Raw genomic sequence first — 27964 nt, 5'->3', positions numbered from 1 at the left:
CACGGTTGAGACTGCCTGGGGGAGATTTTTTTTTATTGCAGAATAGCAAGTAAAAATATAATATCCATAATAGAAGTAAAAATTGTGGAACGTTTCCCTATTATTTGTTTACAACGCTACAACCGTGAGTAGCTACACCTTAACATGGAGCCAATTAGCCATTCCCTTAGCAAATTTCTGGGACAAAAGCCCATTTTTAAAAAAAGTCTAGTGAACCAGGAGAGATGAACTGTTAGAAAACTACAGTTGAGTTTCAAACTTCCGCCGCTGTAGCCAACGTCAGTGACGTCACACACGCTATGACGGCGAGACTTCCATTTCAGCATTCCCTCGCCTTCATTTTTGGCAAACCAAAAGGCACGTTTAGCATCCATCGCACTGGAACATGGGGCACGGTCCAAGTGGTAAACATCTTCCATGTTGCCAGGCATCCAAATTCATTCCAGGTGACAACTATTTTTACACGGTTGCGACTCACTTACGTAAGTTTGTACTTTCTAAAAAGACATTTGGAAACACAATTGAGCCAAGGGCTATAAACTACCACATAAACTCATCAACCCGGTGAGTTAGGGAAATAACCCAATAGTTATCGAGAGAACTAGAGAGCCCACTCAGTGACTCATGTCACGTTTAGCAATTCAAGGCATCTTTTCTCACATATAACAAAGACATTTTCTGTTTTTTTTACCTCTCAACGCAGGTTTCTGTTCACTGCCGAAAAAGTGCTCACAGATTTTACTTTTTTTTTTTGCTCAATAGGTTGAAGTCCAAATGTGCAAAATACACATGAAGGCCACGCTGCACCCCCACGTGTTACGCTCATGGACAGAAGATAACCAAATTGTTCACACAGACAGAGATAAAAGTCAATAAATAAGGCAAGGATCACAGTGTGTCAAGTTCAAGGCCTCCGACTGTCAATCAGGTCCATATTTGGGCATCTTCTTTCCGGAATCATTTCTCTTAATCTGTCAGAAAACAGAAAAGATCAACATTAGTACCAAATATTGAAATGTTGTATTCCAATTGAAATATTTCTATTATTTTCAGATGTATCGGTTTAATATAGTTTTCTTTCTAATACGTATATTTGAAACAATATTTTATTTTTGAATAAATATTTCTCTGAATATTGATCGACGTTTCACAATCGTTCTTGACGTGCGTCACCTTGCGTTGGCGCCCCCTGCCGCATCCGCAGAGTATGGCCAGCCGGCGTAATACAATGTGGGTCAGCAGAAGTTGGAGAGAACGGCAAGTGCTCCTCAAAGTGCTCCATCTGGTCTCCACGAAAGACGGGGTCATTTGTCCACCGTCACGGCACAGTCCACCAAACCCTAAGCGATGCTCACACATGTCCCGTACGAACACTTTGGTTTGACACGGTCGTATTAACCGGGTAATGAGAACAACCGCCGCGGGTTGGCGAGCTCCTTTGCTGGCTTGGAACACTGCGCGTGCCTCCGGGCCGCTTCTCTGCAGCTCCCTCGATCGGTGGGCCCCATCGCCCTCCCGCGATGGTGAATCGTACCGCACGGACAGTCGATACGACAAGCTCTCTCCGCGGCCGGGCGAGTCGCGCCGAGTTCCGCCCGCCAGCGCGGGGCCGTACGCCGAGGGGGAGCTTCGCTTGCTCGGCGGATTCCTGGTCCACAGTGTACCGCGACATCGGAGCACCGAAGTGAGGGCCGAAGCGGAGGGAGTCGAAGCCATGGCGGTCGGAGGAGTCCAAGAGACTCGTTCAACCTCCGTCCCCCCCACTGGTGGTTACAGGGGCGGAGGGGAGGGGGATCTTCTTGGGCAGACTGTTGCCAAAGTCCGGGAGGGGTGAGGGTGTCATTATAACACGGACGGACGGACACTATAAATAAAAAACTAAAATTAAAGTGGAAGACTGACTAAAATAGATTGTGTTGATAATGATTCAAAATGAATATCGACTTGAAAGTAAATTGAATCTTTAAAAAAGTAACAAAAAAAAGAATATAAATTAAATCATTTCATGCAATTAATTCAAGATTAAAAAATACACAGTATTCCATATTTCAAATTATACTATAATTGGAGTGAGATATTCTAAATATTAGTATATGAATCTCGAAATTGAAATGGACAACTTAATAAAAACATCTAGAGTAATAATTTAACACTCTACTAAAAAGTTGTACAGGGTTTAAAATTCATTATTATTCAAAACTGAAAAGTTAATTATATTAATGTCAATGTAAACCGGGAGTGGCAATAAATAGTTTCAAGCCTCTTTTTTGACAAATTATTTTCTATATCTCTACTAAACTGCTGCATGTCGGCTCCAATCTTTCTGTTCCAGACATCTTGACTTTCGACCATAACGTTAGCAAATGTGCAGATACCGTAATTTTCGGGCTATAAGTCGCGTTTTTTTTCATAGTTTGGGTGGGGGGGCGACTTATACTCAGGAGCAACTTATATACATATATATGTTTTTTTTCCACTTTTTTGGGCATTTTATGGCTGGTGCGACTTATAGTCCGAAAATTACGGTAATACTTACGAGTTCTTCCGCGTTGTCGTGTGCTTGTCTCCTCCATCTCCTTAATGTCAAAAGCTGAAGAGTTCAGATAAAGGTGTCCCTCACCCAGCGTCAGACTGGTTTAGCTTCCTGGGAGGAAGTAGAGAGCAACTTATTCGATGTTTACGAGAGCCTACTCTCACGTCTCAAGACAAACAAGATGACAATATCCATATGTGCTGACCTCCCAAAAGGAAACAGTACAGTAGTATACAAATAACACAGTCCAAAAAAAAATCCCACATTAGTCAGGTATTTTAGTGAAACATATTCTGTACAACTTTGCAATCATTTGGTATCATACAATAAATTCATTTGTTTATACACAAATACATATTTATACACACTGTTCTTGTTATTTACATTTTGGCTGGCTTAGCATTGGCCAAATGAGATCCGGGTTTTCGGAGTTTGATCATGTGACGTGGCAAAATGGCCGTCTCCTGAGATGGATTCAAAACGAGTGGATTTTGTTGCTTCATATTCCACAATATTAATCATAATACTGTTTAGATTAGTGGGGCCGAACAGAACATAGCATTGTAAAAAAAGATAAAAAATTGCGATAACTTCTCTTTATAGAGTTTGACCTATTTCTGGTAGGTTTGAAAAACATTTACAATAAATTCACACGTATAAACATGGCTATGGAAAGCTAGCCGGGTCATAAACAACAATACATTCCCTCGCGTGCGGTTCCAAGTCGGTGCGTCCTTCATTTGAAAAATGCCACCATCCTCGTTTGGCTTCATTTCTTCACCTCGGCCAAACACGTAGTAAAGCACTAGTGATTAGTTCAAACGTCACAGTAAGGCTTTGAAGTGGGTTAGCAAATTCCAGTAAATTTCCATGGGAATTAAATTGCTTATTTAATAGGGATGGTATCATAATCCAGAATAATATATATAACATTTAATTTGGTTATAAGCAGTCATCTGTGCAAAATTTGCATTTTTTTTTTCTTAGTTCACACATCGAAAGCCTGCTTATACAATTTTTGTTTTGCTTGCAGCACAAAGCAAAAGAAAAAAAAAGAAAACCAACAACAACATCCAGACAGGCATAGAATTGTTGAGAATTAAAAACAAGAAAACCATGTGAATTATTGTTGTTTAGCTCCTTGTTGTCAAACAGCAACTTGTACAAAAAGTACTAAAACACTGACTGAAAAGAAAAAGCTCATGCTGGAACATTTGAGTGGTTTAAAAAAAATAAAACCGCAGTGTATGTTGAGACAGCCTAACAGAGTCCCCAACTTTTTCCGAGCAGTCTATTTCTTGTCCATGTTGAAAACTTTATTCCACGGAAATTCCATGAAAATTCCTGAAAGTTTGCTCCCCCAGGTCACGGCGATGTCGTGAAATGGTTCCGAGAAGGCGGAGGCCTCGTTTGGTTCCCGGGCGAGGGTCCGGGGTTGATGGCGGTGTTGGGGATGATGACAAACGCCAGGATGCCCGCAAGCAAGAGCACCACCGTGATGGTGACCACGATGCCCACCGTGATGTAGTAGCAGCGGTCCGAGCGGAAAAAGCGGCGGATGCGTCCGTGTACCCTATTGGGCGGGCGCCCCACGTCCACCACGGTGGCGGGCTCCACGCCGCCCTCCATGGCGTCCAGGCGTAAAGCGTCGGCGGGCGCCGCTTGGGTCTCGTGGCTCTTGTGTGGCAGTGTGAGGACCCCGACGTTGGCGGGGCCGCTGGGCTTCAGGAGCAGCTTGCCCTTGCTGCGTTTGAAGCGGATGGACTTGGCGCGGCGCATCTCGGGCGGGAGCTTGCCGATGATGTCCTGGTTGTTGCCCAGGCGGGGCAAGTCCTGGCCGTGCGGGATGTCGGTGAGCTCGCGGCACACGGGGCACGACAGCGTCTTGAGCTCGGGCGCCGTCACGTTGATGCGGGCCAGGCACTCCAGGCAGAAGGTGTGCCCGCAGGCCAGCAGTTTGGGCGTCTTGAAGGTGTTGTCGTAGGAGCAGAAGCAGATGGCGCACTCCCGCTCGTCGCTGTCGCTTCCCTCGGGCGGCGGGGGGCGCTCGTCGGCGCTCCTGCGGCGCCGGTGCTGATGCCGTTGCTGGTTGGGCTCCCCCGAGCGGCGCTCTCTCCGCCGCCCTCGCTCCGAGTCGGAGCTCCTGGACCTGCGGGCATTTTGCGGGCGACGGTTGTCCATCCGGGGCTTAACGTTGGGGGGCGGTCGGGCGTCGTGGCTGCGGCTACGACGAGGCCGCCGCCTCTCCCGCTCGTCGCTCATGTCGGCCGTGGGTGTTTTCCAGTCGAGGCTTTCTGCGGACGACCAAACAACCCGTTTGCAAGTGGCAAAGCAGGAAAGGAGCAGGTGTGCCGGCCAATGACCTCCGACATTGTTTTAGCGTTAGTTAACGTCGTTTCTATTTGTTTTTTGGGTTTCACTGCACAGCAAGCATGCCTGTGGCGGCTTCAGATTACGGCCCAAACCTGATTTCGCTCCACTAGAATCAACCCAAACACTTTCAGGTTTCGAACAAGTTCATCTGAAAGATTCTTAAAAAAAATTAAGAAAATGATTGCCTTACAGTCAAACCAAATTATAAACAAATGTTTTTAAAAAGCACTCCAAATGTAGTACTGAAAAATCATAATGAATACATTTCTCATCAATTATATACAATTACTGAAACAAATAAAAATAAAAAAAATCTTCCTCTATGTTTATACTGCATATTGATTCTACTCGGAAGGAAATGGAAAGGAGAAAAAAAAACATTTTCCAAAGCTTAGGTAACCTTGTGAATTGAGTCGTAAAATTGCTCAATTAGCTTATGCCAACTAAAGAAAAACAAAAACGTGTATTTTCAAATTAGAAGATCTCAATGTCAGAAGCTGGCGCAGACACGTAAAGAAGTGTCAAATACTTGACCTATAAAAAAAAAAAAATCTACTCAAATGTTACTTTACTTCCCACCACTGCAAAAAATAAGATCAAAACCGAAACACACCTGTCGAGGAAGTCTCACATCACCAGCAGTTCCATAAGTGGACCTCCTGTTGTAAAACTGGTCTGCGCTGGCCTTCCTCTTTCATTCCAAGTCTGTTCTGTCTTGTTTTCCCACTATGACACAGCACCACCTTCTCGGAAGAGGCACTCCCCCCCTTGCCCGCCCGGCAAGCCGCCTTCGGTCGGACCAGTCGGACCTGCTCCGCCGTGTGTATACGGTTCTGCTCGAGGAACATGTCAATAAGTCAGTCAGGGCTTGCTTAACATTTGACATGCATCCAAATTCATTTCCAAGGACGTCCACCTTTCTGTGACTCTTCCAGTTTCTGTGAAGCATTATCAGCACTTCCTGTGTAGCTCCGGCAGGTCCTCGACCTCCATTAGCCGACAGGCGTGATGGATGTCAGCAGGCCGCATATTTGCACAGGCGGCCCGCCTCGTACGTGATACACATCGGAGAGCGCGCAGCAAAACTGGTCCTTACCGTCATAACTCGTGCGTCGCACCAACCCGATGAGTCTTTGTGCGGTCTGGACGTTTACCGACGCTCGCCACAGTTTGACGTGCTGGGAACACTGTGGATAAATATCGAAACCACATAGTTGCGTAGGTCAAATTATATCAGGGTGGGGGCGGGTGGGGTCATTACTCCCATGATACAAAATATGTAAACATCACCAAAGATGCTGGTCATTAATCATATGGTCAAAGAGTTTTGCAATCAAAAGATGTAAAAAATGAAGACGGAAAGAAGTATTTGAATGTGCAGAGGAACTCCAAATAGCGGTAAAAAACATTTATTGCTTTTCAGCAATCAGGACAACAATTCAAGAGTGGGGTAGCAAAGCGTCACTAATGAGCCCGGTGAATCGTACGTCATCCCCGCAGGCAATCGGGTTTATAATTAAACCGTTCGGGAGCCACTTTAAGGTGGAATCTCTATTCGTCACAGCTTTGTGTTCAGGCTGTTTGGGCATGTCCATTTTTTTTTTTTTCTTCTTCCCCACCATGTCCACTAACGCCTGCGAATTGGCCAGTGTGCCATCGTAATGGGGTCGGTGGCTTTCAACCCAGTTCCTCCTTGGCCTTGCCCTGGTTGCGGGGCATCTTCTTGTTGTTGCTATCCTCCACTTCCTTGCTCTTGTAGTAGTGAGGAGCCACTTCCAGAAGCCAGCCGCTCTCGATCTCCACCACCTGGGGGCAAAAACAGAAGCTATTAGCTCCATAATTGTCAGCCGCATTTCCTCCTTCTGTGCCTAGTCAGCGTGACAAGCAAATAGTTTCCTCGTGGAGTCACTCAAGAAAAACGGCACTTCTTTGTTCTAACGAGACGTCGTCTAGTTCAATGGGTAGGAGTGACTTGAAATTGATTTGGAGTTCAATAAATGCTGCTCATGTGAGGTGAAACCAATACTGGGGAGGCGCTCAGATTTTTTTTTTGTATGATTTTCTATTTTTGTAACAAATTTTTGTTGTGTTTCATACTGCCGTCCACAAATATTATTTTATTTTTTTTCATGATTTTCTATCGCTTATTTGGATTTTTTATACTGCTGTCCCAAATATTATTCAATGTTTTTCCATTTACATATAGTTTGTACATTTATACAACTCACAAATGTATATTATATATACAAATATTTTGCTATTTTTTCCCGCAAATATTATTTATTTTTTTCATGATTTTCTATTGCTGATTTGGATTTTTTTTTAAATTTGGTTTCCCTTTGAGTGGGGGGTGGTATTTATGATCATTCATAATCTAAAATAGCTTTTTGTTGTCGATGGTACAGACCTGTCTCATGAACTCCTTAGTGGTCATGACCAGCTCGTGGTAAATGAGCCACCGGGGCTGCTCATCAAACAGCGAACTACTCGGGTGGACGTAGACGGTCTGCTGATGTTTCACCGTCCTGTAGCCTCCTTTGCTGAGCCGCGCCGTGTGGTAGAAGTAGCCCGCTGTCACCGCCTGCAAAGAGCCCATTCATTCAAAAGTTTCACATCATTGTCACTCAAATTGGGGTCGGGTGAGTATCGGGAACCGGGGCTGATACCGGTCCTACTTTACGGTATCTGGTACTAGTGGATGCTCCCACCTTACGGATAGGCATGGAATCACCCTGGGAGCTGACCATCTCCACCTCGATGCGCTCCATCAGGCCCTCCAGCTGGTCCCGGACGTCCCGCGCTCGCCTCATGGAGCGAAACTGGATGAAGTTTTCGTAGCACCACTGTGTCGAGTAACCGCTCTCCACCCACTAAGGTCGAAAATGTTTCTATTTATTAATATTTTATATAAAAAAAAAAGAATCCTTCAAACAAGCCATCCATACCTGCGTGTAGACATTCAGCAGGACCAGGTGATCCCCGCCGGGCACCACAAAGTTCATCCTGGCGTTGTCAGCATGCACCGCCTTGTCCTTGGGCCGGTAGAAGATTGCGTTGTTTACTGAGAGCATGGCGGCGATTGAGAGAACCTCCTCAGAACACTTGTACCTGGAAGAGGAGAAGCAAAGCGGCTATGATGTGAGGGAAGAGGTCGTGAAAAAAAACACCACGACAGTTGGAGTGGGAAGAGACTCACTGCTCAGAGGCGAGGATCATCTTGCTCAGCATGGGGTCCACGGGCAGCTCGGCCATCCTGCGACCCAACTGAAGTCCGCGGACAGGAGAGGGAGCGACAAGTGAGCATCGTGTCCTAAAAATAGCCATCCCTTCTATTGTGTGGAATACCGTGGTGAGTTCTCCTAAGTGGTTGAGTGCTCCGAGGGCGTAAAGCTGCTCCAGAGCCATCAGAAGAGTCTCGTGCGGCGGCGGGTCCATGAAGTCAAAGTGGAGAAGGTCATTGATACCTGGACACGGACAAAAAACAATAAATAGATCAGAAGTGATTCCACGATCAGAATGGAACATTTACATTTCATAAACAAAAAAAAAAAGGTTTCCGAGGAATGTTTAGATTTAGGACAGGATAATATTTTTGTCATCGCTGCAGCCAAGATAAGCATGTTGACGATCCGCTTGAGCTACCAAAAAAAATCTGGAACACGAGATGCATGAGACTGATTGTGTCGGACATGTGACCAAAAAATGCCACCTTCGTAAAGATAACGCGGCTGAGCTGTCGTTCGTTCGACACTGCGTTTCGTTGGGTGTCATCGTGCATCGCACCCACCCAAACTCTTGAGCAGCAGCACCACATTTCCCAGGTTGGTCCTCTGAATTTCGGGCACGGTCATGTCCTCCATCTCGTGTTTGTAGGCCCACGCCGTGTAGAGCCTGAAGCATTTGCCGGCGGCCACTCGGCCGGCGCGGCCTGCTCTCTGACTGGCCGACGCCTGGAAAATCACACGGTGGGACATCAGCATGTGTGAGATAACCAGTCTCAAACTTTGGCTCGCGATACCAAATGAATCCTCCTAAATTGCCGAGTGGTGTGTGTGTGCAGTCACCCGAGAGCAAGGCATGACGATAAGAGATTCCATCCCGGTCCGGGCGATGTAATTCTTCTGCTTGCAGAAACCCGGGTCGATGACATAGATGATGCCGTCAATGGTCAAGGAGGTTTCCGCAATATTGGTCGCCACCACCACCTAAAAAGGAGGATGGTGCAAAGGGTCTTTGAAAAAGGAGATTTCCACTTGCATGATCTTACCTTGCGTGCACCGGGCGGCGTGGGGCTGAAGATCTTGGCCTGCATGTCAGAGGGCAGATTGGCGTAGATGGGCAGGACGAGCAGCTCGGCGATTTTGGAGCCCAGCCGCCGACATCGGTCTTGGAGCTGCTCGCAGCATGTCTCGATATCCTCCTATATGACGGGAGAATTAGGATTTTAAATTGGCTTATGGGCCACAAACACAATTGGCATACAGAAAACTAAAATTTCACAGTCAAATTTTTTTTTAAGCTCGATTCTTGCGGCGTACCTGTCCAGTGAGGAAGACCAGAATATCTCCAGGAGGTTGCGTGACGTGGATCTGCAGCACTGACACCACACACGCTTCCATGTAGTCAGCCTCTGGAGCCTAAAATTTCCACAATTAAAAATGCGTTGTCGTTTTTCTCACACTAATAAAACAAACACATGGCATTCATCTCAACGGCGGAACCGGCACTCACTTTAGTGTAGAATATGTCCACGGGGAATCTCCTGCCGGGGATCCTGAAGACGGGCGCGTCGTCGAAGAAGGTGGAGAAGCGCGCCGTGTCCAGTGTGGCGCTTGACACCAGCACCTTCAATTCGGGACGGAACCTGGCGATGTCCTTGATGAGGCCAAACAGGATATCCGTGTGGAGGGTTCGCTCGTGAGCTTCGTCGATGATGATCACACTGAATGAAACAGGAGGGGGCAATTTTATTTTTGGGGGGGATCGGATCAAAGAACGACTCTGAGGTTCCATTATATAGAAGAGGAAGTTTGGATTAATGACACGCGGGTCAGTGAGAACGTTACCTGTAGCTGGCGAGGTCGGGCTCGGTGAGAAACTCTCGTAGCAGCATGCCGTCGGTCATGTACTTGATGATCGTCCTCTCTGATGTGCAGTCCTCAAAGCGGATACTGTAGCCCACCTGGATAAAATGTCACCCCCCAAAAAAATGAAGGACAAACACCAGCAGAATTAAAGTGTTTTTTTTTTTCTCGCCATTTAATTACCTCATTACCGAGCTTGACGCTCATTTCCTGCGACACCCGAGCGGCCACCGACATGGCGGCCACTCGGCGAGGCTGCGTGCATCCGATCTTCATCCCTCCTTTGGTGAAACCCTAAGAGAAGGGTTGAGGAAAAAAAAAAAAAACTTGAAATGCAAAGGAAAAAAAATATTGACCAAGCGACTGGGGGGAAAAAAATAAAAACTGTAATACAACACGCACGTCCTCAAAGAGGTACTGCGGGATTTGTGTGGTCTTTCCCGAGCCCGTCTCGCCCTCGATGACCAGAACTTGGTGCTCGTGGATGGCAGCTAGCAGGTCCTCTCTGAATGGAAAGATGGGGAGGCTGCGGCGGACCTCCTGCATGGACTGCTTCTTCAGCTCTGCTTGGGACAATGCCGGAGTCTCGTCCTGGGGGGGGATTAATTCCATGTGTTTAAAAAAGAGAATCACTTTCCACTCTTTAGACCCAGCGAGAAGTTTAGAAGGTGTGACGTTGGTATATTTTATCAACCTTCTCACCTCCATCAAAGTCCCTTTCATGGTGATGGCGGTGCTGACAAAGTCGATCATCTCTTCCTCCTCCAGGATGAGCTGGTACTTCTCCTGTTGGCGCCTCACGCCCTGCTCGCGCTCCTTCTTGGCACCGAAGTTGAGCGAGGCCGTCTTGAGCCGCTCCTCCTCCCAGCGACCCTGCTCGCCGCCCAGCTCCATGGGGAGCTCCTCCTCTAGCTCCAACTCCTTCTGGGGCACCTCCTAGACAAACGAAAACCAAGGCTGATGAGCTATTTTGACACTTTTCTGCATTTTTCATTCTAGTTTGGCACAAACAATATTTCAGGGAAGTTGGAAACGCCCACCTTTCTCCTGATCTCCTCCGGCATGTAGTATCTGTTCTTCCTCTCCTCCAGCTCCTTTGCTCCAGCCTTCTTGTAGTCCTTCGCCAGGTCTCGCAGTGTTTGCTTGTACTCCACCTCCTTCTTCTCACGCTCGGTCAGGTCGTCCGAGGCAAACAGGTACTCCTCGTCGACGAGTTCCGCCTCCAGGTCCTCCAGCTTTTCCTCCTCACGCTTCTTCAGGTATTCGCGGCGGGACTGCTTCCGCAAATCGGGCAACTGGCATAGGAGGGAGCGAGGAATTCATTTTCACAAAATTATTTTTTCATATTCTGGAGAAAATACAAAGCACATGATGCTTTCTGCCTACCATGTTTCTCTGGTCATCTTCAGCCAACTTCAGTCTCTTCTGAGCCTCCTCGTAAGCCTGAAAAACAAAAAGCAAAACAGAAGAGCATGATGGAGTCGTTTTTTTTTAAGGGGGATCTTTTGTGGGTATCCTCCCACGGCCTTTCACCTTTTTGTCCGTCCTCTCCGCGATGTGCCTCGTCTTATCTTTGTCTCTCAGCTTGACGCGTTCGGCAAAGGCGTCGCGCTCCTCGATGTCGTGTAGTCGCTCCCGCTCTTCTTTCTCCCACTCTTCTTCTTCATGATCTTCACTCTTCATAGCCGAGTTGTCATCCTTGCTCGACTTAGCCCTGCTGTACAACGAAATGAACATTTTGAGCGACAAAATACAAAGGGGACTCCATTTGTAGATTACCTAACAGGCGCTTCTTCTTCACTGGACGACTCGCTCTCCTTCTTCCGCCGGATGTTCTTCCTTTTGCTCCCTCCGTCCTTCTCTTTGTTCTTCTTCTTAGTCCCACGCTGCTTCTCCACAACGATGTCCTCTTCGCTGTCGCTATCCTCCAGCAAAGTGTACGTGCGGTTCTTCCTGTCCATCTCGATGGCCTGGCGCTCCATCACCCGGGAGGCTTTTTCCACGACCTGCTTGCGAGGAATCTGCAACACATCATCAGTGTTGACGTTTTTTAATCTTATCGTACTCCATTTATGGAGATTGTGGGGGTCGGTTAAGGGAAATTTCAGCTTTTTAAAATGAGTCCACACACTTTGTCAAACAGCTCATGGGCAAAGGTGGTGATGCTCTGGTCGATGTCGATGGTGCCTGTCTGCTGGAGCCTGCTCACAAAGTCCTGAGAGCTGCTCGCCTTCCGGCCAATGCCGATCATGAACTGAGCAACATAACGGTCGCTCAGGCCCAAGATGTCATGCAGCCGGTCGTTGACCCACTGCTCAAGGTCGGCCATGGTGTCTGTATATTTATAAATAAATAAATTATCTGGTCAGTGTTTTGCTGAACTGGTATATGATTTAACCTTGTAGCAATAAAATAGCTTTGATATTTCAAAAGGTTGAATCTTGAAAATTGTTACAATTTGTTACTTATTGTCTTGATAACCAGGAAGCCACAACTTTATAATTTATCAGCCGACCTTTTCGTACATCAGAAGAATATCAAAACTTCATTGGACACAGAATATTAACAATACAATTCCACCTACCGCTTTGAAAATGTCAATTCAACGTTGTTTATGCTCCAAAACTCGGAGGCTAAAAGCTAGCTCACTCTTAAACGCGAGCTAACTTAGTCCATAATTGGCAGCTGCTACACACGGTGACGGAATGAGTAACTTTTAAGTCGAATGTGCCATCATACATTTTAAGACACAAGTAACTATAAAACAAGATAACGAGATAAACAGTCCATTTTTAATGACGCTAAGTTTACGCGCATGTCTGCTTGCAAGAAACTCTCCTTCGATTATGAAAAAAGTAGGAGAATGAAGGAGGTTACTAGTTACTGCCCTCTTGTGGCCATCACTGGAACAATAAGAAAAATCCTGTCACGTGAATTGCTTTGGTGGCTTTTTTTTTTTAAAAAAAGAAAAAAAAATCAAGCATGCGCGCCACTCACTTTCTCTCAATGAGGTTTCTCTTCCTTTTTTTATTATTTTAACAGATTTTTTTCCGCATTTAAAAAAAACTTTCAAGCATGCGCCAGGGACTTTTTTCAATAATAGTTTTTTCTTTTCTTCCTTTTTTATTATTTCAGCAGAATTAAATTGGAGCCTAAATACGCACCAGCGCCGCACTCAACCCCAAAACGATTGACAAGGAACAATACAAACAGAACAAACAGGACTTTCGGGATGAGGACTCCGACTGCGGCTCTCCTGCTCCCGGTGTTGGTGCTCACCTGCGCCCGCGTCGATGGCTACCGGCCGGTCATCATCGTGCATGGAATCCTAGATGGACCCAAACAGTTCCAAATGCTGGTTCTCTTCATTAATAAGGTCAGATTTCCAGATTCAAAAATTATTGTAATATTAAAAAAATAATTTCAGACGTTTTCTCAAATACTTGCAACAAGCATATAAGCAGTTATTGAAAGGTAAAACTAACATAAGAAATAACTGGTTTGTATTTCGGCTGATTTTTATGATTATTATTGTTTTGCACGATTGAAAACGGGAACTCATTGCAGACGCATCCTGGCACAGAGGTGACGGTGGTGGACATGTACAATGACATGTCCAGTCTCAAGCCGCTGTGGAACCAGGTGCAAAACTTCCATCGGGCCATCGAGCCCATAATGAGTTCGGCTCAAGACGGCGTACACCTGCTATGTTTCTCGCAAGGTATACACGTATATTTCTTTCAGGTCAAGGTGAAAGTGCTCCTACAATATTTATTGTGAAGGTGAAGACCTTCACACTATTGTTATTCCTGTCCTTTATTAGTGTGAAGGTGAAGACCTTCACACTATTGTTATTCCTGTCCTTTATTAGTGTGAAGGTGAAGACCTTCACACTATTGTTATTGTTGTCCTTTATTATTAGTGTGAAGGTGAAGACCTTCACACTATTGTTATTGTTGTCCTTTATTATTAGTGTGAAGGTGAAGACCTTCACACTATTGTTATGCTTGTCCTTTATTATTAGTGTGAAGGTGAAGACCTTCACACTATTGTTATGCTTGTCCTTTATTATTAGTGTGAAGGTGAAGACCACTATTGTTATTCCCGTCCTTTATTATTATTCTACATCTTCCGCTCACTTTTTCGGCGCTTAACTAGTTCCACATACTTCAACCGATTCACTCCGTTCCACTTTTCACTTATTCCAAATATTCATTACTTTTTTTCTGTCCCAAAAATTTTCCGTTTTCGCAAAATTCACAAATTTATGGCAACTCTTTCCCCATTCATTCTTAATGGCAGATTCAACGTTTCACATTTACGTTGTTCCAGTTTGAAATTCACATCATTCAACACATTCAAATCACATTGGGGACATTCCCAAACTTGCCAAATTCAGAAATTTCACGTTTTCACTTTTAAAATTTGCACAAAATTTTGCAAAATTTCATAAAATTTCGTTTTTCACTTCTAACTTCTACATTTTTCCACCGATTCAACTCGTTCCAACTTTCAACTGTTCATCTTTTGCCTACCTATTCCACAACTTCCCACTTACCAAAAACTTCACATCTTTTATTTTGAAATTCAACCAAAATTCTCTAAAGTTTCGTTGTTCTACTCTAATTTCTACATTTTTCAACCGATTCAACCCATTCCAACTTTCAACTGTTCATCATGTTTCTACCTATTCCACAACTTCCCATTGACCAAAAACTTCACATCTTTTATTTTGAAATTCACACCCAATTCTCCAATATTTCCTTTTTCCCTTCTCATTTCTACATTTTTCCACCGATTCAACTCGTTCCAACTTTCAACTGTTCATCATTTTTCTACCTATTCCACAACTTACCAAAAACTTCACATCTTTTATTTTGAAATTCACACCCAATTCTCCAATATTTCCTTTTTCCCTTCTCATTTCTACATTTTTCAACCGATTCAACTCGTTTCAACATCATTCTGCAGCATTCCTTAAATATTTATTCAACTTCTTCACCTTCACACGCAATTTCTTCAGGAATTGCAAATTCTAGTTAATATTGATATTTGTAACCTTTTTTAGGTGGTCTAATATGTCGAGCCCTCCTCTCCACCATGCCCAACCACAACGTCCACAACTTCATTGCATTGTCGTCACCTCTGGCCGGCCAATATGGAGGTTAGACAGTCAAACAGTGCTTGCAGCATGTCGCTATCATGTCAAGCTTTTTTTTGTTCCGCCAGAAACAGACTACCTTCATCGGGTGTTTCCCTACTGCATCAAAGATACAATCTACCTGGTTTGCTACAACAGACTGGGACAAAAAGTGTCGATTTGCCAGTATTGGAATGGTGAGCACATTCTTGGAGTTGAAATATTTCAATTTGGATTGTTCAGGCGTGATGTAAAATGAAACCTGTACAATGTAAAAAGTCCAATTTTGCACAATTTTGGATCGTGTGGATGGTAACAATTTGCAAGCTTCATAAATAGATGGATTGTTTGATGGCGTCCCACAGAGATCATTACTAGAACCCCTGACATTAGGATAATTATCTCATCAATTTGAACAATAATTGTGTCTATATTCCACAGATCCTCATCACAGGCCCAGTTATTTGAAGAACAGCAATTTTCTTCCACTACTCAACGGTGACATACCTCACAACAACACAAAATGTAAGCGCAACATCACACAATCCACAATTCCTGATAGCCAACTCACTATTTAGGCAGCACACAAGAGTAATCCCAATGCTGCCTTTGTGTTAAGATTGTAATAATGATAGAAATAATATTAATAAACCTTTGTCAGCCTGGAGGGAGAACTTCCTACGTATCAAGAAGCTGGTGTTGATTGGCGGACCGGATGATGATGTCATCACTCCATGGCAGTCCAGGTTTGACACTCTTCTATTTATAAGGATGACACAGAAATTTGTTTAGAAGAAGACGATATAATAAATTTATAGGTATGTCGGGATGATAAGAAAATTACACTGAGGTGGGCAAAGATGGCGGTTCACATACGTTTTGTTTTTTTCTTTAAAAGGAGAGTTTTCTTTTTTTTTTTTAGTTAGCAAATGAGCTATGCATTTTCTTATTGGTCACCCTGCCATCTCAAATTGAAACCACTTTGCGACGATAAAGAGGATGTTACACAACAGGTGCCATTTTGTAAAATATGCAGCGCTTAGTTGGGGCCTTCGGAGGGGTTCAGTGTTAATACTCGTTTCCTTTTTTTTAATTCTTCAGCCACTTTGGGTTCTATGACAACAAAGAACATGTTGTGGAAATGAGGAACCAAGAGGTACCCTCTTTCTGTTCCCTCTTCCCATCTACTCCATCGCTGTTGATGCATATTGATTGATTTTTGAAAGATATTCTAATTGCAACCTGTGGATAGTTTTACAGGAATGACACTTTTGGACTGAAGACGCTGAACGCTCGCGGTGACCTTTCACTCTGCCTCTGCTCTGGGGTCAAGCACATCGACTGGCACTCCAATTTCACTGTATTCACCAATTGCATCGAGAAGTGGCTCACTTGAAGGGAAAGGGGGGGGTACGATGGAAAGGTGTTTGAGAATTAAGAAAAGATTTTAGAATTCTGTGACTTTTTAGATTGCTCACCTTTAATCAAAGGTTTTCTCAGTTAGATTTATAGTTGAATGGGGGGATAAAAATAAAAGCCAATTTCCCTAAGTGTTTGAATTTCCATCTTTATGCTTCAAAAGTATTTTTAACCAGGTAATGACAACGGCTTTACTGCCATCTAGCGGATATTAATGAAAACTAATTTGACAAAAACCACAGCGCACATCGAGTCAACCGGTGACGTCACATCCGGTCCCTAGGCCTTTGAGCTTTTATTTTCATTTAATTTGGAGGGTTGAGCGTAGATTTACGACCTTCTTAAATTCGGGTTTGAATGACGTAAAATATTGAACGTAAATTAAGAATTCTACTGTGCTGTACTGTTTTTACTGGCACCAGCCGCCCTACAGGTAGACTTGATGACGTAACCACAAGGTGACACCTACCACCTCTCTTCCTCCGCGGCGCTGTGAGTCGAGAAGAGCAGCTTCACTTCACTCAGCAGTGGTGGAGATTTTTTTTTCTCTCCAACGAGAGCCTGCAACTTTTGTGGCTGCTCTTCGTCTGTCTCACAGTGTAAAGACTCGGACGTTTCTCCGTCAAACCGGAGGAAAAGTCAGGTTTAAAGGTAAAACTTTGTTTTTGGAATATAAACACTTGTTGCCTTGTCAAGGTAACGAACGACGTGGCTCTATTTTCTCAAGCGTTCGGTTGCTTTCAGGTACCCTCGGAAGAAGCAGATAGACGACACTGTGATCTGACAGCTGTTTTCTGTCAAAGTTTGTTAGATCGTTATAGTTGGTTTTAATTTGCGATTATATTTGGACTGGAAGGCGAAAGAAAAGACGTTCATAGCGGTAGAAGTGATTGTTAAAGTGAAAGTGCCCAGGCGACGAAGTTTGCGCCGCGCGCTCAAGGGAAAAGTTGATTTGGCGGACACTTCATGGACTGTCGGCGTGGCCAAAAGTCGACGTATCAACTCGTGACTCTAAACTAGCAATCCAGTGTTTTGTCAATCTTTACCAATAAATCGATCAAATGATCAAGAATGATAACTGAAATCAATGGAAGACCTCCGCGGTGATGTCATTTCCTGTTTTTATTTTGAAAAGCTAATCACTTCCGCCCTTCGACTTGTCTAGTCTTGGTAAACTTGTTACATTTTCAGAGGATTCGAACAGTGTAAACAGTATTTTGAGTCACTGTTTGGTTAAGCAGAACCAAATGGCTGAGTCGGAAAACTTTATCCAGTGAACCAAATAGTGAGAGTCTGTGTGACATTTCCAGTGAGCTTGCTTTCTTGAGTCGGCAAATGAGCTAATTCCACTGACTCATTGAAAGCCACTACTGGAATAATTTAATTGTGACTCCATTAATTCAAGGCGCTCATTATTTATATTTTGTGTATTTAGAGTGCCTGCCAAGATGTCATCCCGTGGTCCAAATGACTTGTGCGTAATATGCGGAGGAGTTCTTCAAGGCAACCAAAGGCGTTGGCTGTTTGGGGGCCAGCACAAGAAATGTAGTCAGCCTCAGACCCCCACAAGTTCCTTGAGAGGAGGAAGCCTGTCCGGTTCTTCACCATGCAGCCCCTGGGGTGAGTTTTTCCTCTTGAAACACTCATTCGAAGTCCTAATGTTGACTTCAACTTGCTCGTCATCCACAGGCAGCATGTCCTCCCTGGTCTCATCATCTTCCCTGTCCAAGTCCCAGCTGTCCCTCAGCTCTCCCTCTAAATCGTTGGACCTCCTGTCGGTTCTGACGCACATCCTGGGCCGTCCCGTTCACCGCGGCGGCGTCCTCGGGGAGTTCGTGTGCGGCAAATGCACCGGCGTCCTGGAACGCGTCTTCAGATTCGATACGGTCATCAACAGGGTGAGGGCGCTCTCCTCGGAGAGGCTCAACAAGTTGACTCAGGAGCGAGACAACGTCCGGCGTTGGGTGCGGAGCAACTACGTCCAAAGACACCCTCGGGAGCAGGACGAGGAGGCGGGCGGAGAGGAAGACAAGGAGGACTACCGGGACATACTGAAGGACAACATGGCTCTGGCCGAGTATGAGTGCTGGTCAGAGAAGTGGGACACGTGTCCTTACTTTATACGAACAGGTAACGCAAGACCCGGAACGAACCCTAGTAACTAACTCAGTGACCCTTGACCCAATCTTGAGATCTATTTGTGTGCCCTGCAGGTAAACGGTGCCGAAAAGGTCAAAACTGCGAAGGCTGCGACTCTTTGCGTGTGTCCGACTCAGATTACGAGTCTGTGTGCGGCGTTCCTCGCCGAATGCCGTACCAGGCCTTCTCTCCTCTGGCTCTGTCCCGGGACAAATCCCAAAGCATGCCTCTCCACTGGCACAGAATCCCATCCACCTGCTCCAGTCCCACCTCACTGGCGGCGTCCACTTTCTCCCTGAGGACCCGATCCGTCCAGTCACTGGACTCCCTGGACGGCTGCGACCCCTTGGACACACCCGGCGACGTGTTGGCCACTTTGTCGTCGGTCCTCAGGGAACTCCGACGTTTGGGAGGGAGGCCGGTCCGCTCGCCGGCCGGGAGCAGGATTCCCGTCCTGTCTGGGAGGAGCAAGAGGAGAAGTTCTAGTGAGATGACATCCCCTGTGGTGAAGAAGACCCTGAGCTTTGGGGAGAACGGCAATCACCACAACGGAGAAGAAGAGGAAGACGATGATGTTCTGATGGAGATGGATGAGTTCATGCCGCTGCATCAGCAGGTGGGTCAGCTCAACTTGCTAAATATTGACACGCCTTGTTACATCCGGGAGGTGCTGTGTGCTAGTCGCGTAGCTTCTCAATCGGCCCGTCTGTTCAAATCCCAAATTATTTGTTCAAGCAGAGCGCCTCACGCAGGCTCCACCAAGTGATCAGGCATCTGCGTGGCCAGCTCGACCAAGCCGAGACCCGGGTCAGGACCCTTGAGGCACGACTGGAACCCGGAACAGACCAGGATGACGAGATCAAGGACTGGACACATGTAAGCATTCGAGTTTGGGTTGAAAGCTGAACTTCATTTCAAGTTCGAGCGCCATGGAGCAAATGTACACTTGGGCGGACACTTCATTAGGCACACCGACATTTTTAGACTGGGCAGGTGTGCCCGTTTGAATGGCAAGTTATTATACAACACTCAGCAGCCGCCCTGTTCGTTTATTGTTGACGCACACACACACACACGCTGAGTGGAATCTTGGCAGACCAGTGGAGTTTGCCCTTGGCTGATTATTACAGGGACAAAAGAAACATATCAGTGAGTGTCAGATAAAAAAAAAAAAAGAATGTAAGGAACGTGTGTCAAAGGGCACAAACAAGTTTCAACAAGCTAGCTAATGGCCGTGCTTTGCATGAGCTTTTGCAACTCCATGAATTTGTTTTAGTTTGCATTTAAAAAGATGCCAAAAGTCAAAGTAGTATCACGCAGAGATCACATCATGAGACGTTGTGGTATTTAAACCCCTCATAAAAAAACTTTATTAACGTCTTCAAATTCAGACTGCTCGTTGTCTAACCTCGTCAACGACATTTTTCTTCTTTAGCTTGTGCGTGATAAAGACGGCGCCGCCCTGCTGCCCGACCTCGCTCGCTCCCTGCACAGTCGGGATCGGTTCATCCAGGTGAGACGTGATGAGGACGGACAGACGGACAGACGTTAAGCTCCCTGGAATGTTGTTTGTCTGTGTGCCAGACAGACTCTTCCTGCATTCTTGTGTTAGCATTAAGCTAGCTGATATAAAAACACAATTCTGAATATTTTTTTTATAGTCTCATTAAATCCACAACATGACTGACAGCTGTAGATGCCCCCAGGAAGTAGACAACCTGATTTGTTTATGACGTTCCTCATTTTGCCTTTTGCATGCGTGTGCTTGTGTGTGTGTGCGTGTGTTGTTGTCATCATCAGGAGTGCATGAGTGTGATCAGAAGAGTGTGCGTGGAAGGCGGCGGAAGAAGCCAGCTAGCAGACGAGATTTTCGACAAACTCGGCGAGAACCTGAAAGATATCGTGAATGACAACAAGGTGAGTCAACCTGATGGATGAACGTTGAACATTATTAAATTGAATGGAATTGAATTCAAGGTTGCCAGGGAGAGTTTGATCCGTGAGTTGGTTGAGAAAGAAAAGCGTCTTGAGGAAGAGCTGGCTTCCTTAAGAAAGGCGGCAGGAGACCGCGAGAAAGACCTGGACACCCTCAACACGGTGCTGCAGCGCAACCAGGACGTCATCGACGTAAGATCGTCCTTAGAACATCGAGTAGACATTTGTCGAGCTCCGTTCATGTACGTTGTCCTTCCAGGATCTGCGTCTGGCCTTGAGTGAGAAACAGCGCTTCCTGCAGGAGTTGGAGACGGAGAGGGAGGTGTGGAGGCAGAGGGAGCAAGCTCTGGCTGCCACCATGAACGAGAAGGACGAATTGGTCGGAGTCCTCAAGGTGGAGCTGGAGAGCTGCATGAAAGATGTGCAGGTACGGATTGAGAAAAAAAAAAAACGACTTTTCATGTCAATTATTTCACATTTATTTCATCAAATCAAAAGCTTTCGTTAAGATTGGGTCATCATTAAGGGTCGTTACCATGGTGACCATTTCTATTCCACCAGGCTCTCTCAGACTCCGTAATCTGCCACGGCTTGGAGGGAGGCGGGGCCGAGGCATCCCTGGCCTCCCAGTTACGAGACAAGCAGAGCCGCCTGGCGGCCATGTTGGAAGAACGAGAGACGCAGAGCGCCACCTTGTGCGAGGAGGTCACCAAACTCACCGCCGCCCTGCAGGAGTACCAGAACGTCGTTCAGGTACGGGGACACCGCGTCCTTAAGGAAACGACGGTTCCGTTCGTGTCGGTTTTAATCGGAACACGATGAACAGAGTCAGCACGAGAGCTACGACCGGACGACGTCGTCTCTGACCACCCGGTTGACGGACGCCAGGCGGGCGCTGCGGAACGAAGAGCTGCGCAGGAAGGAGGCCGAGAGGATGCGGCACAACCAGCAAGAGGACGGAGAGAGGGCCGAGAGGAAACTGAGAGACAGTCTGGAGAAGAGGGACCGACTCATACAGGTACATAGATGCTATTCGTTAGCCCATCTAAGGGGTTTCCCATTATGTGTTAGCATTAAGCTAGCACCTGTTTTTAAAACCAGAACTTTCTCTCCTCCGTAGCAAATTCTGCAGGACGCCGAGGAACGCGACCGTCAGGTGGAAGAGCTTCAGCGCAACTTGCAGAAGAAACGAGACGAGTGCATGTCGGCCGTCAAACACGCGCTGTGAAGATGTTGCACTTTTAAGAGTGGTACTACTTGTCGTGGTGTGTATTTAGGTCTATTTATCTCCACAGGTTTGCACTTTGACCTGCCAGTTTGGGTGTTGTAGTTACATGTCTCAGCCAATATGGAGATGTTTGAAAATTGAGCAAATCACTGTTATTTAATTTCCACCACAACTTTCTATGAGTGGCTGTGTGTCAAGTCAGCTTTTTTTTTTTTTTGTCTGGAGTTATGGACCAAAATGATCTAATTGGGTACTTGGCTTTTATAATTGTCAGGTTTCTGGGCACTTTTTTTCAATATCATTTGTATGAATGGAATGTCTGGCAAGAAAAAGTAGTTTTATCTTTTTTTGCTCAAGAGAATTAAACACTCTGATTCAAATGATTTTAATGTGTTTTGGAGATTAAATCTTTCTCACTATGACGCCAACATTAAAATGGACAATTACCCAAACACACAAAAAAATCATTTTATACAAATATACTGCATTTAATATAATAACCAACAGATGCATAATGGATTATAACGTAATTAAGATAAATTTATATATCCATAATTTGTCTCTTTCCGGCCACCGTATGTCCCTTTGGATGTATCCATTGTGATGAATGAGGCTTGACTCTATTATATTGTTCAACGGGGCAACTTACGCCTTTCTACAAGGCCGTCTGTGTGGCATCATTTGACCTCTCACCCCGAGATTTGGGCTCTGAACCTGGGGCGCTAACATTACCTTGCTCCACTCTGCCGCCATTGTCGTTGCCTCCGCCGTTCACGGGTTCTGGCGGAGGGGACACGATGACTCGTTCTATGTGCTCGTTGGCTGTCCGTTCGGTCACAATCACGTAATTGGGTTCCATCTGGTGGGAGCTGGAACGGCGCTGCAATGCATGCTGGGTACACGAGAAGGAACGCTGCCGGGGAGCCGGCTGCGGCGATAGGAAGTGAGGGGTCACCGCCCTGGGGTGCTCCTGCCGCCTATCTCGATCCTCATCCTCCGACGTGACCTCCTGCAAGGTGCTTATGGGCCTAGGAGACCGGCCCATGATTCTGGGGGGTACCAGAGCGGTCGCTGATTGGTTGAGCTGCGGTCGCCAGTTTTGAGGCGATGGGTATTGGACGCCGCCCATCGACCAGTTACTGCCAAGACATCATTTGAGTAGAATATTATCAAATTATGCCAACAATTGGTTCATAAAACATTAAAGGAGTTCCGCAAGGTTCAATCTTAAGCACACTATTGTTTTCAATTCAGTCGTAGCAAGTAAAAGATAATGGATTGGAGTTCTTTAGCAGGTTCTTATCACCCACTCACAACTGTCTAACACTTACTTCTGCGGTGGTGGTGTCATGTCCCGATGCGCCACAATCCCAGAGAAGGACGCACTCCGTCCTTGCGTCCCAACCCACGGCGAGTACATAAGCGCCCGTTCTTCCCACAGCATGTCACCGGATGTGTCCACAGTGGTGGGCCCCCTCTGGATCTGGTGCGCCAGTAGGAGCTCCAGGACTTGATGGTGCAAGCCTTCCCTGGCCACATCTACAGGGCGGCGCCCCCTGCGGTCATGGAGGTCCAAGTTGGCACCGTGGAGGAGAAGAAGCCTGGCGGTGTCGTAACAGCCGTAGAAGGCCGAAAGGAAAAGTGGGGTCTCACCCTGGTGGTGAAATAACGAATTTTTTTTTTAGCGCCGATCTTCCCTTATTTGATTTAAAATTTGCTCTTCCACAAACTGTACCTTATTATCTTGCAGGTCCACAGCAGCACCATAGCGAATTAGCGTCCTGGTCAAGGAAAGATGGTTCACCGAGCACGCCCAGTGCAGGGCCGACCTCCCTGGGAGAGGTCATGAGTGTGGGGATGGAAGAAGGGAGTGAGTAAGTCAGCCTATGAAACAATCTTTACACAACAGAGTCAAAAGCCAGAATGGAGGGATGTGTTTGGACATGGGCGCAGATGAAAGAGACAAGAGGAGGAAGACGATGTCAGGAAACAAAGTTAATGCTTCTTGATTAACTTTGTTCCGAGTCAGAGCAAGGCAACAGAGGGGCTGGAGGAGAAAGAGAGGGGAAGAAGACATGGAAGGAAGAAGGAGGTAAGTTACTCCGTCTTCTCAAGGAACAGTCGCCGCATGCTGCTTTTCTCCAAGGTCAAGCTTTTTGTTACATTTGAAGATTATTACTCAAAATTTGATTCGATCTGAAAAGTAAATGTCGGTGGGCCTCGAACCTTTTACACCAAGTACTAACTAAAAAAAAATAGATGTATATATTTTTTTAAATAAAAAAAAATCTAAAAAAAAAAAAAATATATATATATATATATATATATAATTTTAATATATATATATATATATATATTTTTTATAAAAAAAAAAAATATATATATATATATATATATATATAATTTTAATATATATATATATATATATATTTTTTTTTAGGTTTGATTTAATTGGATATAAAATCTAAAAAACATATGTATATTTTTTTAGATTTTATACATAAAAATATAAAATGTATAGATTTTTTTTAAATTGTCAGAATTTGGCAAAATGTCATCTTCGTTATCAGCCATGTGATAGAATTACTGTACTTCCATCAATCAAGCGTATTGACGATGATCGTGAATCTCGAGTATCTCACCAGTATGATCCGTGTTATTCACAGACACTCCAGCTCTGAGTAGCTCCAGAACTACTCGGTCCAATCCACTACGCACCGCACGGATCAGGACCACGGAGCCATCCGGGCCGCACCATTCTGCAGACTGACCACAGCATAATGACATTATATATATGATAAAAACAAATTTAATATCATAAACGTATAAACGCAAACCTGTTGAGGGGGACTGAGCAGAGGCGGAGGCGTGGCGTTCCGGTGCCAGCCGTGAGTGGAAGCTAAATGGAAATGTAAAAAGTGCTGTGTCAGCAATTATTACAACTTCTGTATGGCTGATGTTTGGTCGTGGTCTCACCTGGAGGCGCTCTACGAGGCTGTGATCCTCCCCCTCTGTAATGCTTGACGTCCTCCTGCCGTCCAACGGTCCTCACGTCCTCCAAGGAACTCTGCGTGAAGTCCGTGTCGCTGGCAATGTCCTGCTCCCTTTTAAGAGGCCTGAAGAAGAAACGATCAGCTACAAGAAGACTTAAAACTCCCTGGAAACTCACCTCATCCTCATGGCATCTTCTCCCACGGGTTCCCTCCTCCTTTTCTTCTCAGCCTCCTTGGCTTTCTTCTTCTTCCTGAGGGCCAACTTGTCTTTGTCTTTCTCCCGGGCCGGCCTCCCCCTGGCCTCCTGCTGGGTGGCCGTTGCCGTCCAGGTTTTGGGTTTTCCATCCGTGCTGGTGGAGCGGTGGTTCACCTGCTGGCCTCCTGCTCCGTGACTGCTCCCTTCTCTTTGCCGCCTCTGCTGCCTCATCCTCCTTACCACCAGGAAGACCACCAAGGCCAGAGTCAGGAGGAGACTTATTGCTATGGCGACGACAGCCCACAGCCACGTGGGTGTCGGCTCTTGTGGAGAAAATGGAGAAATTCAGAGAGGTTCACTTCCAACTAAATTCTCAATGTGTTGATGCTACCTTTGACATCCTGTTTTCTGGTCCACTCCCCTTCCTGTTCGTCCCGGCTCCCGATTTCATCCTGGACACCTCGAACGGCAACGACGGTCTTCATCTCCGGTAAGGCCGAAGACGCAAAGATCCTCCGCGACGTGATTGCCCTCAAGAAGCTAGCTGCCTCAGTGGCATGAGGGAAACACGTTGAGGGCTGACGGGAACATGGACGGTTGTCCACTTGGAGAAAAAACAGGGAGCTGGAACACAATGGAGAACCCCAGGGCTGTGTACTGGCCCCACTGGTTTTCCTCACAATTCCGACTCAAATGAAAAATGTTCATGGACCGCTCACCCATTGGCATCGCCTGCTGACGTTTCAGCCAACAGGTCAACAAGCTGCTGGGGGTCGAAGTCGAACAAATTCCTGTCGACGGCCAGTGGCGCCGAGCCCCTCAGCGTCGTGGGGGTCCGCAGCAGGACGCTGAGCGCCCACAGGAGTGACGTATTGGTGGGGACCCCGCCTTTGTGGGGGATGGCAGCGTGGACCACCAAGGTGCCCTTGGCCCATAGGGGGCTCTGGTGAGCCGAGCAGTCGCCGCCGTCCCACCCGCAGGCGGCGTTGTCGCAGCCCTTGTCGCACTGGGAATTGGCGTAGTGGTTGCGGCAATACGGAATGTGGCCTGGACTAAAAAGGGAAAAAAAAAATTAAGAGGCACTTTTTTGCCAATCAATTGAAAAATGTTTGAATCAAATGGTCTCACTGGCAGTGTCCTTTGTCCTTGAGGCAATCCATTCCGTCCAGGAGACATTCCGGCTTTATGCACTCCCTGTCACATGACCGATCATTAAATTTGTCTTTGCACTTTCTGCTAGCAGGACATTGCCCCCATGGGTCGTTGGACAACACTGTGGACACACAACAAATAGGACTTAATTCAAGTTGATTTAATTCTAAAACAAAATGGTAAGATCAGCTTGGTTTGCTTTTCCTTTTGTAATCGCACCATCTGCGCGGGTGACACAAATAACGTCTCTCATTGTTTTCCAGCACGAATTCAACTCGAGACGTAACGAGTGCTTCCTGATCTTGGCGTGTTAAATGGGAACAGGAAGTCAGGCCGGCGGGACCCGACATCAACAGGAAGTTTCCAGTAGAAGCCAATGGCAAACGGGAAAAGGAGTCGGCGCTGGATAAAGGTCAGAATTGGTTGCTATGGCAACCGGCTGCGTGATGGAGAGGGACAATGGGGCTTGGCAGGTGGGCGTGGCGTGGCGCTACAAACACGCAACGTCATTGGTGAAGAGTGAAGTTGAAAATACACCAATGATCCAAATGAAACAATCAAATGTGTTCCACTGTCTAATCAATTATTTCACACATTCCAGACATTTCACTAACTAACTAACTAACTAACTAACTAACTAACTAACTAACTGACTGACTGACTGACTGACTGACTGACTGACTAACTAACTAACTAACCCACTGACTGACTGACTGACTAACTAACTGACTGACTGACTGACTGACTGACTGACTGACTGACTGACTGACTGACTGACTGACTGACTGACTGACTAACTAACTAACTAAATAAATAGATAAAATAAAACAAAATAAAGTTGCGCAACAGAATAAATAAAATAAAATAAAATAAAATAAAATAAAATAAAATAAAATAAAATAAAATAAAATAAAATAAAATAAAATAAAATAAAATAAAATAAAATAAAATAAAATAAAATAAAATAAAATAAAATAAAATAAAATAAAATAAAATAAAATAAAGTAGCGCAACAGATCAAAATGCACTTTTCTTTGCAATTTTGAAATTGTGGTATACTGCATATTGTGGTGTCGATTTGAATTCAAATTATTATTCAGCCCCAGTGAGCATTCATCCATTCATCTGTTCATTTATGCATCCATTGATCTAGTGGCCATCTGAAATCAGAGCTTTCCCCACACAACTGAATTACATTTTCCAAAATGTTAAACTCCTGCCCCATGGTAGTGCATAACACGATATAAAAAACATGAATTTCCTGACCTTGTCTTGTGCAGCTGAGTCCCAGGAGAATTAAAATCTTCATAGTCCGCATCATTTTCAACACATCCAGCTGCTGACGACCACTTTCAACTTTTTTACCAATCCAGCGTTATACTTCGAATAGCTCATGTGGACTGTAACAGCAGCAGCACCTTCTCAAAGCACCACTCGCCCCACTTTGTCCACCAGATCTTTTTTTGTTTCCCGGAGGCCCTTGCGGATATCTGGACGACTTCCTGCCACTGTGTGCAGAAGAATAGAGCGTCTGTGACTCACAATATCAAATGCTCAGGCTTTTTGTTTCCTCCACTGTTTTTTTTTCCTCATTATTTGACATTATTATTCCTCATTATTTATAACACTATCAAATGTATACATAACATTTTCAGTGGGACTGCACGATAGGTCGAGAGAAAAAAAAAATCATCATCATTCCAACTATGGCACTCACAATATGAATATCACAAAGATGTGTGATGCATAAATACTTTCAAATGGACGTATGG

At 45.5% G+C, this 27964-nt stretch overlaps 4 protein-coding genes across 8 annotated transcripts; 2 read left to right on the top strand and 2 right to left on the bottom strand.

The window, feature by feature from the left end:
• Window positions 1–16: 16 nt before the first annotated feature.
• dhx16 (DEAH (Asp-Glu-Ala-His) box polypeptide 16) lies at window positions 17–12861 on the bottom strand. 3 transcript variants are annotated; one of them, XM_061289329.1, is made up of 25 exons: window positions 12575–12861; window positions 12122–12324; window positions 11770–12011; window positions 11524–11707; window positions 11377–11433; window positions 11031–11285; window positions 10693–10926; window positions 10393–10581; window positions 10174–10284; window positions 9973–10088; window positions 9638–9848; window positions 9445–9543; window positions 9174–9326; window positions 8971–9111; window positions 8694–8856; window positions 8252–8370; window positions 8103–8170; window positions 7852–8014; window positions 7615–7776; window positions 7314–7487; window positions 5823–6712; window positions 5520–5739; window positions 2537–2644; window positions 1174–1864; window positions 17–971 (listed from the first exon to the last, which is right to left on the bottom strand). In XM_061289329.1, exons 2-21 carry the CDS (start codon window positions 12317–12319, stop codon window positions 6584–6586), a joined length of 3168 nt encoding a protein of 1055 aa, XP_061145313.1. In that variant the 5' UTR covers window positions 12320–12324; window positions 12575–12861; the 3' UTR covers window positions 17–971; window positions 1174–1864; window positions 2537–2644; window positions 5520–5739; window positions 5823–6583. The 3 variants fall into 3 exon arrangements, with proteins under 3 accessions (XP_061145313.1, XP_061145312.1, XP_061145314.1); XM_061289328.1 differs by having other exon boundaries at window positions 5520–6712; XM_061289330.1 differs by having other exon boundaries at window positions 5520–6712; window positions 11524–11704.
• Window positions 12862–12925: 64 nt separating this feature from the next.
• Window positions 12926–16680, top strand: LOC133161122 (lysosomal thioesterase PPT2-A-like). Of its 2 annotated transcripts, XM_061289387.1 has the most exons (9): window positions 12926–13001; window positions 13126–13366; window positions 13558–13711; window positions 15059–15154; window positions 15220–15327; window positions 15572–15655; window positions 15792–15876; window positions 16232–16286; window positions 16383–16680. In XM_061289387.1, the coding sequence occupies exons 1-9, from the start codon at window positions 12973–12975 to the stop codon at window positions 16524–16526; spliced, it is 996 nt and encodes a 331-aa protein (XP_061145371.1). In that variant the 5' UTR covers window positions 12926–12972; the 3' UTR covers window positions 16527–16680. The 2 variants fall into 2 exon arrangements, with proteins under 2 accessions (XP_061145371.1, XP_061145372.1); XM_061289388.1 differs by lacking the exon at window positions 12926–13001 and having other exon boundaries at window positions 13029–13366.
• Window positions 16681–16829: 149 nt separating this feature from the next.
• Window positions 16830–22234, top strand: si:ch73-95l15.5 (uncharacterized). 2 transcript variants are annotated; one of them, XM_061289346.1, is made up of 12 exons: window positions 16830–17200; window positions 17985–18169; window positions 18239–18679; window positions 18763–19304; window positions 19427–19564; window positions 20124–20201; window positions 20489–20605; window positions 20666–20815; window positions 20883–21050; window positions 21185–21376; window positions 21450–21641; window positions 21744–22234. In XM_061289346.1, exons 2-12 carry the CDS (start codon window positions 17998–18000, stop codon window positions 21849–21851), a joined length of 2298 nt encoding a protein of 765 aa, XP_061145330.1. In that variant the 5' UTR covers window positions 16830–17200; window positions 17985–17997; the 3' UTR covers window positions 21852–22234. The 2 variants fall into 2 exon arrangements, with proteins under 2 accessions (XP_061145330.1, XP_061145329.1); XM_061289345.1 differs by having other exon boundaries at window positions 19424–19564.
• On the bottom strand, window positions 22221–27716 carry notchl (notch receptor, like). Its single transcript, XM_061289343.1, has 11 exons — window positions 27459–27716; window positions 26169–26313; window positions 25760–26092; window positions 25432–25664; window positions 25021–25363; window positions 24828–24967; window positions 24689–24750; window positions 24494–24617; window positions 23587–23684; window positions 23183–23505; window positions 22221–22990 (listed from the first exon to the last, which is right to left on the bottom strand). Exons 1-11 carry the CDS (start codon window positions 27511–27513, stop codon window positions 22507–22509), a joined length of 2340 nt encoding a protein of 779 aa, XP_061145327.1. The 5' UTR covers window positions 27514–27716; the 3' UTR covers window positions 22221–22506.
• Between the last annotated feature and the right edge of the window lie 248 nt (window positions 27717–27964).

The sequence above is a fragment of the Syngnathus typhle genome, linkage group LG10 (assembly GCF_033458585.1).
Source record: "Syngnathus typhle isolate RoL2023-S1 ecotype Sweden linkage group LG10, RoL_Styp_1.0, whole genome shotgun sequence".
NCBI lineage: Eukaryota > Metazoa > Chordata > Actinopteri > Syngnathiformes > Syngnathidae > Syngnathus > Syngnathus typhle.
Note: the sequence above shows the minus strand (reverse complement) of the source record. Positions and strands in the feature narration are given on the sequence as shown.

Bases quoted from the DNA above. Each gene is read 5' to 3' on its own strand.
- si:ch73-95l15.5 (XM_061289345.1), top strand. From the start codon at position 17,998: ATGTCATCCCGTGGTCCAAATGACTTGTGCGTAATATGCGGAGGAGTT. The intron at 20,816-20,882 runs GTAAGATCGTCC...TTGTCCTTCCAG, and splicing joins GCAACCAGGACGTCATCGAC to GATCTGCGTCTGGCCTTGAG. The intron at 21,051-21,184 runs GTACGGATTGAG...CTATTCCACCAG, and splicing joins GCTGCATGAAAGATGTGCAG to GCTCTCTCAGACTCCGTAAT.
- LOC133161122 (XM_061289387.1), top strand. From the start codon at position 12,973: ATGCGCGCCACTCACTTTCTCTCAATGAG. The intron at 13,712-15,058 runs GTATACACGTAT...AACCTTTTTTAG, and splicing joins CCTGCTATGTTTCTCGCAAG to GTGGTCTAATATGTCGAGCC. The intron at 15,656-15,791 runs GTAAGCGCAACA...AACCTTTGTCAG, and splicing joins ACCTCACAACAACACAAAAT to CCTGGAGGGAGAACTTCCTA.
- dhx16 (XM_061289328.1), bottom strand. From the start codon at position 12,319: ATGGCCGACCTTGAGCAGTGGGTCAACGACCGGCTGCATGACATCTTG. The intron at 9,112-9,173 runs GTAAGATCATGC...CCTCCTTTTTAG, and splicing joins CGCCGCCCGGTGCACGCAAG to GTGGTGGTGGCGACCAATAT. The intron at 8,857-8,970 runs GTGACTGCACAC...GTGATTTTCCAG, and splicing joins TCGTCATGCCTTGCTCTCGG to GCGTCGGCCAGTCAGAGAGC.
- notchl (XM_061289343.1), bottom strand. From the start codon at position 27,513: ATGATGCGGACTATGAAGATTTTAATTCTCCTGGGACTCAGCTGCACA. The intron at 25,665-25,759 runs GTGAGCGGTCCA...ATTGTGTTCCAG, and splicing joins TCAGCAGGCGATGCCAATGG to CTCCCTGTTTTTTCTCCAAG. The intron at 23,506-23,586 runs GTACAGTTTGTG...TTTCACCACCAG, and splicing joins TGGACCTGCAAGATAATAAG to GGTGAGACCCCACTTTTCCT.